This window comes from Juglans regia, chromosome 13 (genome assembly GCF_001411555.2).
Source record: "Juglans regia cultivar Chandler chromosome 13, Walnut 2.0, whole genome shotgun sequence".
Taxonomy (NCBI): domain Eukaryota; kingdom Viridiplantae; phylum Streptophyta; class Magnoliopsida; order Fagales; family Juglandaceae; genus Juglans; species Juglans regia.
Genome location: NC_049913.1, coordinates 12756544 through 12765843, shown reverse-complemented (window position 1 = coordinate 12765843; position 9300 = coordinate 12756544). Strand labels below are relative to the sequence as shown.

Sequence of the window (9300 nt, the reverse complement as noted above, 5' to 3'; positions counted from 1 at the left end):
ATCGCCAACCAACTCCACTTCTCCAATACAAATCCCCCTCTAAGACTTTTTGGTCAAAGGCCCAATTATCACAAGTTAAAAAAATTTGGGTGTCTTTGTTATCCACTCCTAAAGCCTTATAATAACCACAAGTTACAGCCTAAGTCCACTCTGTGCATCTTTCTTGGATATTCCCAAAACCTAAATGCATATAAATGCATGGACCCAATGACCAAAAGGCTATACCTTTCGAGACATGTTACGTTTGATGAAATGCAAAGCCTAATTGCTCCATCTAGCCCAAGCGGCCCAATTTCAACTGGAAGTCCATCTTCAGCAGGTCATATTTTCTCTTTCCCTTCCAAGAATTCGTGTCCTCATCTTCTCCATAATGGGTCCTCTGCTCCAGTGCAATCGTGTGACTCACCTCAGCCGTCACTGCCACCAGAGAACTTGGAAACTATTGTTGTTGTTGCCGCATCACCTCCAAGTAATATTCCCTCTCTCTCTTCTCAAGATTTCTCTCATTCAAATGGCGACCTAGGTGTTCATAATTTCAATTCGAGTCCAACTGCATCAGAATCCAATTTACCTGTCATACCCATACATTCATCATCCTTACCTGCCCATGCATCAACCCAATCAACTGATTCCATGCGGCATGCTCTGCACGAAATTCCATCATCCTGAACGATTTCAATGACCACTCGGTCTATGAATAATATCTTCAAGCCCAAACAGATTCACTCTGTCACTAAACACCCTTTATCATCTACACTTGAACCCACATGTGTGAGCCAAGCCGTGTCTCACCCACAATGGCGTGATGCTATATCGAGTGAGCTCATGGCTCTTATGCTGCATGGCACATGGGATTTGGTCCCCCCCCCAAAAAAAAATTGTCATCCAGTGGGCTATAAGTGGGTATTTAGAGTGAAAAAAGAAAGTTGATGGCTCAGTTGAGAGGTTCAAAGCCAGACTTGTTGCAAAGGGGTATAATCAACGTCAAGGGCTTTATTACAAGGAAACTTTTAGCCTTGTTGTTAAACCAGCAACAATCCAATTTGTGTTAACCATTGCAGTTATGAATGGATGAGATTTAAGACAAATGGATGTTAACAGTGCTTTCTTACACGGAAAGCTAAATGAAACAGTTTACATGGTGCAACCTCCTGGATTCAAGGACATCTCCAAATCTGATCATGTATGTTGGTTGAGAAAAGCTATTTATGGACTCAAACAAACCCCTAAGACATGGTATTCAGCTCTAAAGCATGCTCTCATCGAGCTTGGTTTTCAAAATTCAAAGGCTGATTCCTCATTATTTGTCTATCGTCATGGTTCTATTGCATGCTACTTTCTTGTTTATGTTGATGACCTTGTTATTACTAGGAATGACAAAAATTTTGTGGCATTTGTTATTGACAAACTTGGTGATAAGTTTTCATTAAAATATATGGGTTCTCTCCAGTTCTTTCTTGGAGTGGAAGTCATTCCAACTCGTGCAGGTTTATTTCTATCACAACATAAATATGTTCATGATATTCTGAACAGAACCAATATGCTTGGTGCCATGGATGCTTCTACTCCTCTCTCAACTAGCACCTCTCTCCATTTGGTAGATGGCACTGCTGCAGTTGACAGCACTGATTATTGGCAGCTTTCAGTACCTCTCATTGACGCGCCCAAAAATTTCCTTTGCAGTTAACAAGCTGTCTTAGTTCATGCATAAGCCAACTGTCACACATTGGACAACAACAAAGAGGCTAGTGAGGTATCTAAAACACACAATCTTTTATGGAATTCAACTAAAAAATATATGCTGCTCCATCTTTAACAACCTACAATGATGCTGATTGGGTTGGGAATATTGATGATCGAACCTCAACTTCGGCTTACATCACATTTCTAGGCTCCAATCCAATTTCATGGAGCTCTAAGAAACAACGTGCCGTTGCACGTTCATCTACGGAAGCGGAATATCGAGCACTTGCAAATGCAGTGTCTGAAACTATGTGGCTTCTAGCTCTCTTCCAGGAACTTGGATTCTCATTCAAGGTACCACCATCTCTTCTTTGTGAAAATCTTGGAGCAACTCACTTAAGTTTTAATCCTGTGCAACACTCAATGATGAAGCATATTCAAATTGATCTTCATTTCGTGCGTTATCTAGTTCAACAAGGAGTACTCACTGTTTGTCATGTCCACACTCAAGATCAACTAGCAGATTTAATGATCAAACCATTGTCAATGCAACACATAATTTTTAAGGAACAAGATTGGTCTTGTCGATGGAAGCACAATCTTGCGGGGGCGTATTAAGGAAGGTGACATAGTTTATGGACAACCCAGCTAGCTGAAATCTTTGTAGATATTTTCTGTATTTAGAGCCTAGCCGTAAATCATGTTATACACTTTCTATAATTGATTTTTGTAATCGTTGTATATCTTAGCCATTAAGTCTTTATATTTTCCTTAAGCAGAATTGTAGTCTTGTATAAACATCATTCTTGAGAAATGAAACTGTGTGGAAAAATTTTCATTGAAAACACTTGCAGTATTATTTCTTCTATATAAAGAGGTGTTGAGTTGAAAAAGGTTGTGAGTCCCACTTGTAAAGAGGTCTTGAGGTGAGTGATGTTTAGTGATTTGAGAGTTGTGAGTTTGGATGTTGGGCTAGACTGAACTCAACTCAGATGAGCTCAGCTGCTTACATGAACTCAACTCCTCGTTTATTTTTACAGTTGAAATAAGATGAGATGAGATAAGTTAAGATAAAAGTTGAATAAAATATTGTTAGAATATATTTTTTTAATATTATATTTATTTTTTGATTTGAAAATTTTGAATTTTTTATTTTATTTTATGTGTGAATTTAAAAAAATTATAATAATTAAATAAAATGAGATGAAATTAGTCGAAAATAATTTGTGAAAATAAAACAATTTTTAACTTCACTCGCGAAATATATCAGTTGTTTTACAAGCAAAATTGAAAAAGAAAGCATAACCGGGAAGAGAGTGCAGCAGCAGAAGAGCAAGAATGCTGCGACTACAGTCCCTATCTTCTCCACTCACTACTAACCAAAGCCCTAAACTCCACCTTAAACCCTCGTTCTCATCCTTGCCACCCTCTACTAAACGCACCGCTTTCTGCCCCAAAATCTCGAGCAAGAAACTCTCTGTGAAGTGCCGCCACGCCGAGCAGTTCGAGCAACAGAAGTTCTCCCCTCCAAACAACACCTTTACTTCAGAGACTCCCGCTGGAGGTACTTCCTATATTCCTTTTTTTAGTTACTCGTTTCTCGGTCGCCGACTCAAAAACTAATACAAGAGTGAACGCCGCTTGAAGCAATGTTTGCTTGCCGATAAAGAATTTACTAACGGCGTAATTTCTCAAATTTGGGTGGGTCGGTTCAAAGTCTTTATTTCTCTTCTTTTCTTCCTCGATTGTCTCTGCGACCAAATTGTGGGTTTATACGATTTTTCTCAACCTAGCATGGGCTTATTTTAATTATTTCCCCATAAATTCCTTCCAGTAGTAATGAAGACAGACCAAAGACAGGGCTAAGTTAAAATTTCTCTGTTTATCGTGTTGATAATGCAGTTTTTGGCTCGATTTCCTTTGTATGTGTAGCAGGAACATTCCCGCCTAGGTTTTTTGTGGGTCACTCAATTTATAAAGGGAAGGCAGCTCTTACGGTTGAGCCCAGAGCTCCAGAGTTCGTCCCTTTGGATGTATGTTATATTGAAGCTATTTTTTTTTTTTGTCATGATCGTAGTTATTCGTGGTAATTGAACTGTTCACGCTGTAGAGGTGTGAATGCTTGTTTTATGATGTTTTCTCTTCTATGCAGTCAGGGGCATTCAAACTCTCCAAGGAAGGTTTTGTGCTGCTTCAGTTTGCTCCTGCTGCTGGTGTACGTCAATATGATTGGAACAGAAAGCAGGTGATCAAAATTTGGTTATTACACATTGTAAAATGTGGGACATGTTTCGATGTGCTACATCTTAATTACAATGATTTGAGAACAATAATGGTGGGGAACCTTAGACTGAATATCAGTGTTGCAAATGATATTCTGTTATTATTAAATTCTCCTCATTTCAGCGGTTAATTCAAGATTGACACTATAAATCTTAAGCAATGTTTAAAATTTTTTTTGTATATTTCAATCAGTCCTTTATCTTTGAATCATTTTATACTCCATTGTTTTCAATTAGACTATCATCTGGCAAAATGAACTGGGTAAGTTCCAAATGCTTTCATTCTGTATTGCATGGGTGTTCAAAGTTTCAAACCATGAGAACTTTTGCATGGTCTTTTTGGGATTTTTTTTAGATCCCTGATGATAGCACACTTTGGAGGCATGATAAATATAAAAGAAAAAAAAAAAATCAAGTGTGGTTCAATTCAGGGATTTGATCATGCAGCCACATTGAATGAAAACTCATTGTGACTGCATGATCAATTATTCATTCTGTTTTATGAATTCTTATTTCTCTGCTTTTTTGCTCATGTTGGTATGAATGAATTCACTTTCAAGCATTGCTTTTTTGGGCTAACCTACAAATTGTGACATTTCTTAAAGAGAAAAAAAAGCGAGATCTTCTCTTTCTCTTGTATACACCCTATGTACTTGGCTGGCTAAGCCTATTAATATTAATAAAATTTTACTTGCGAAAAAAGGAGGTCTTCTCTCTCTGAGAAGTTTGTCTTTCTACTGTTTACTTACACCTAAATAGCAAATATCATCCTCTACCATTCTGCTATGAAAAATTTCATGAAGAATTGTTGAACCTATACAATGGTTGCCAGTCTAAATTGAACTCTATTTGGTGGATGCTAGTTTCAATCTTGAAGAATCTTTGTAGATGTTTTGAAGGTTCAAATGTGTGATGATGGTTTGATTTGTTTGAATGTAGTTATTCTCACTATCAGTGACGGAAATTGGAAATCTAGTTAGCCTTGGCACAAGGGATTCGTGTGAATTTTTTCATGATCCTTTTAAGGGAAAAAGGTACTTTCTAGTTTCAACTCTGTACCTTTGCAATTTCAAAATGATGGCTGAGAAATCTTTCTAGTGTGAACTGTCCCATTTTTTGTCTACTTGTTAACTTTGTTGTTTTTCAGACAAAGTTTTCCTCCAAATTGAGTTTGAGGAATTTCTTCTGTACTAGTTTAATTAAATTGTCACGTGTTTTTTGAACACGTAAAAGATACGTGCTTTTTAATAGGATCAATGGTGTTAGTCCACTTGCTAACTTTTTTTTTCCTTTAACATCTACAAATCACTCTCTGTTTATCTAACACTGTTAATCCTATTGAAAAAAGGAAAATGGTTTGTACAGTCCTAGGGTATGAAAGCCCCGCGTAGTCCCTTTGAAAGACAGTGGGGCACACGTTGGACCCACATGAAAGAATCAACGTTTTCATGGTAGGCCCCACTTTGTTTCACAAGGATTGCGTGGGACTTGCACACCTTAGGACTACATCTAGCATTACTCTTAAAAAAATACCTCTCACATGCTCAAAAGACACATGACAATTTAATGATTGGTTTGGTGGAAGATCCCTCAACCCAATTTGGTGGAAATCTATAGTTCATGTTATAAAGGATTTTGATCATGTTGCCTGTCCTGTATATGGATCGATATTTACCTTTCTCATTTTCTGTAATGGTAAGGATATATGACTGCAATAAGCTTGGTATTCTTGTCACTATGGCCTTAACAATATAAATATTATATCCATGCACATAGATACACGAGGACTTGCCAAGTTATTTTCATGTTCATCGACACCTGTTGCATTGCTTATTATCAATAACACTACAAAGAGTTAGTTCTCATAGGCTTCAGACGGTGTGCTTGTCATGTATATAAAGTTGTTCTGTTTTGCAGTGAGGAGGGGAAGGTCAGGAAGGTGTTGAAGGTGGAGCCTCTTCCAGATGGTTCTGGCCACTTCTTTAACCTCAGTAAGCCCCATTTTCATAAAGTCTCGGCTGCGAACTGTTGGATATTGTTTGCTTTACAATGCTGTAATATGTGACTATGATGCTGTAGTTGTCAATTTGTTTATGCACTTGAAGTCTGTGGAATTTAATATTCTCAAGTCTACTAGCACACAGTGGATACACTCTTTTCTTGTTTAAAAAATTTTCCCATGTATTACCACAATGAAGATCTAAATATTTCAATTATTACTTGTTCAAGTTTTTTCATGTCTTCAAATGGTGTGTATCACATATATTGCCTGAAATATGGAGGTAAGTTAGTTTGTCTGTGGATATTCACTATTTATAAATCATGCGTACAAGTTTCCCAATTGATCTTTCCTCAGTTATTTCCCTTTATATATCAATATATACTGGTGAAGTGCCAATGGAGTTTAGCACATCACCATGGTATTTGACTTTAAAAAAATGGTATGACTTGGATAAATATATCATTTCCACCCATAGTATTTTGAAGAGTGTTTCTTTTATTTGTCTAGAACTTCATCTATCTACTTAGCAAATAACTTCCTGCATATTGATTGTGCTATTTCACTTTTTGAAGGTGTTCAGAACAAGCTTTTAAATGTGGATGAGAGCATTTATATTCCTATCACCAGAGCAGAGCTCACTGTCCTTATCTCAGCTTTCAATGTACGATATGCTTCTTGCCTCCTCTCTCTGAGTGTTTTGTTTGTGTGTGTGATTTTATTTTTTATTTTTTGGGGTTTTTTTGCCGGAGCTGTCCTGCATGCGCATATGTTTAGATTTTGTGTGTGAGAAATTGTGAGGAAGGATATGGTATGTCTGTTTGCCTTTGATGTGAAAAAACATAAAAAATAATAATAATAATAATGGATCTAACGAATATATTGGTGGGACATGATCAGGTGATCCTAATATGTTATGGGTTAGGTTAATGGCCATGTTTTGACCCAAACATTCCTTAGACTGTACTAGTAAGGATGCACAATAGTATTTAAAGATAGACTCACTTCTGTGAGCCCTTCAAGTGACTCCTGTGGAATACGGTATAAGTATGTTTGGTGCACTATTCTTTATTTTAGTCTGCTTTTGTGATAATTATGGCTCGTTTGAGTAATGTCAGAAACATTTAGGGGAGGTTTGGATAGTGAATTGAGATGAGATGAGATGAGATGAAATTTAAAAGTTGAATAAAATATTGTTAGAATATTATTTTTGTATTGGGATTTGAAAAAGTTGAATTATTTATTGTATTTTGTTTGAAAATTTGAGAAAATTGTAATGATTAGATAAGATGAGATGAGGGGCTTTTTGTATCCAAACCTCCCCTTTCCCCCCTATCTGAACAACTAGGTTACTATGTTAGTGAACAACAGGTATCAATAAGATCTTGGTCATGTGAAGATACTGTGTAATAGTTTGATTTCCAAAAACAAAAAAATAAAAAAATAAAAAAAATAAAAGCTTTTCACAAATATGATCTGTATTTTTTATGAAGTGAACCTCCAAATGTAATTTTTGACCCCCAGACAACTTTTAATTTAACTGATAAATAAAAATATAAAACTAACCTTTGGCTGTATAGGAAATTTTAGGCCTTTTGATATGGCCCCCAAAATTGTAATATAATATTAGCCTTACTAATATGGGCGCTAGGTGAAACAATCACTATGAAGCTCAAAAGTAGCTTTTTCTGCCTTGAAACTTGTCAAAACTGAGTTACACGCCTTTTTTTTTATCAAGTAAAAACCAAAATTACACACTAGAATGGAAAATGTTTTCCTAGTAAATCATTTGGTAGGTTATATTAAGAAAGAAATTGTTAAGAATTTCAATACAAACATGATAATATAGGAATTTTATTTCATGAAAGACATTCGTCAAGAACAATTTGAAGGAGATACTAAGTTGTTTTTTGGTTTTTTTTTCTTTCAGTTATATTGCAAACTAGGAACTTTTGTATTCTTTTCTAGTGTATTTAAAAGAAAATTTATATTCTAAGATGATTTTATAGACATGTATTTCTTGTATATAATTATAGCTTACTATTAACTATGAAATTAGATTTAAAACATGTTCGTTTTTATAATGGATAATAAACATGCTCATATTACACATATAGAGAGAAGCTTTATGCATTCAGATAGGTTTCCACCAAAAGGATTCCTAATTCTGCACTTCTTGTTGCTCTTCACTTTTTATGTGAACTCTGTTACACATGTTGTGTATATTTTAAATATCTTACCATTTATGATGCTTTTTCGATGTGTTTCTACGCAGTTTATCTTGCCATATCTTTTAGGTTGGCACGCTTTTGCAAATTCCATAAAGCCAGAAGATTCCGGCCGTGCCAATATTGCTAGTTCTAGATATGGTGGAGAGTTTGAGTGGAGCAGAAAGTGAATATTGCAGAGTCTGATGGAAATGGTGAAGAAGAGTAGTAAGAGTGTCTTGTAATTTCTGGACCTTCTTTTGTGGGGAACATCCTCTTGTTGTATGAATTCATCTGAGAAATTGGCTGAACCGTTGGATGGAGGATTGAAATGACTATGAATCAGCAAGAAAGTGCAACTATCTTCTGTTAAATTGAAGTGTAATGTAAGTACAGGGATGAATTCAGGATTTTTGTTTGGAGGTTTGGATACAGTTTTATTTAAAATTTTAAAGAATTTATTTCCCAACAATTTATTTGTGGCCAACAATCTTCAAGTTATGGAAGATGACCCTTGAACAATTTGAAAAAGGAATAATCACAAGGTACATAAATTTAACGTTAAAAGCCCTATAAGCCATATTGGAATTGGAATTTCGTGACATGTAGCTCAAGTAAGCGTGGATAACAGTAGCCTTGCCCTTATATTAAATAAATTTAATTTACAAGTATGCGTGGATAACAGATAAAAGTAAAAATTTGATGCATCTAGAAACAACTAGCATATAGCCAAAAACACACATGGATCAGCCTAATATCTGAGAAATATCTAATATTATCGCTATTTTATTTTTAATTTTCCTAGATGGATCGCTATTTTAAAACAAACTACTCTACTGAAAGTGACCGATAACTATGTGAGACAAGCATTGGGATCTTCCTGCGGCAGATATATGCCATTGGCATCGAGTTCTAGTTATGATATATCTATAAAAGAATTTTATAAATTGCTGTGATTTTATTTGATGATATGTTAGATCTATTTACAATAAAAACAATTTTATAATTTGACGAACCACATTAAATTACATCAGTTTATGAGATTATTTTTATATAATCCCTTTATAACTAGAATATTCTCCTATACGATTTTGGCATCTATATACGCTATCCAAAGGAAACCTTCCCA

The 9300-nt window shown here is 35.5% G+C and overlaps 1 protein-coding gene across 2 annotated transcripts; it reads left to right on the top strand.

The window, feature by feature from the left end:
• Nucleotides 1–2970: 2970 nt before the first annotated feature.
• On the top strand, nucleotides 2971–8628 carry LOC108985025 (single-stranded DNA-binding protein WHY1, chloroplastic-like). 2 transcript variants are annotated; one of them, XM_018957159.2, is made up of 7 exons: nucleotides 2971–3247; nucleotides 3619–3716; nucleotides 3836–3928; nucleotides 4905–4999; nucleotides 5883–5956; nucleotides 6540–6628; nucleotides 8240–8628. In XM_018957159.2, exons 1-7 carry the CDS (start codon nucleotides 3022–3024, stop codon nucleotides 8360–8362), a joined length of 798 nt encoding a protein of 265 aa, XP_018812704.1. In that variant the 5' UTR covers nucleotides 2971–3021; the 3' UTR covers nucleotides 8363–8628. The 2 variants fall into 2 exon arrangements, with proteins under 2 accessions (XP_018812704.1, XP_018812703.1); XM_018957158.2 differs by having other exon boundaries at nucleotides 3616–3716.
• Nucleotides 8629–9300: the final 672 nt, after the last annotated feature.

Bases quoted from the DNA above. Each gene is read 5' to 3' on its own strand.
- LOC108985025 (XM_018957158.2), top strand. From the start codon at position 3,022: ATGCTGCGACTACAGTCCCTATCTTCTCCACTCACTACTAACCAAAGC. The intron at 3,717-3,835 runs GTATGTTATATT...TCTTCTATGCAG, and splicing joins CAGAGTTCGTCCCTTTGGAT to TCAGGGGCATTCAAACTCTC. The intron at 5,000-5,882 runs GTACTTTCTAGT...TCTGTTTTGCAG, and splicing joins GATCCTTTTAAGGGAAAAAG to TGAGGAGGGGAAGGTCAGGA.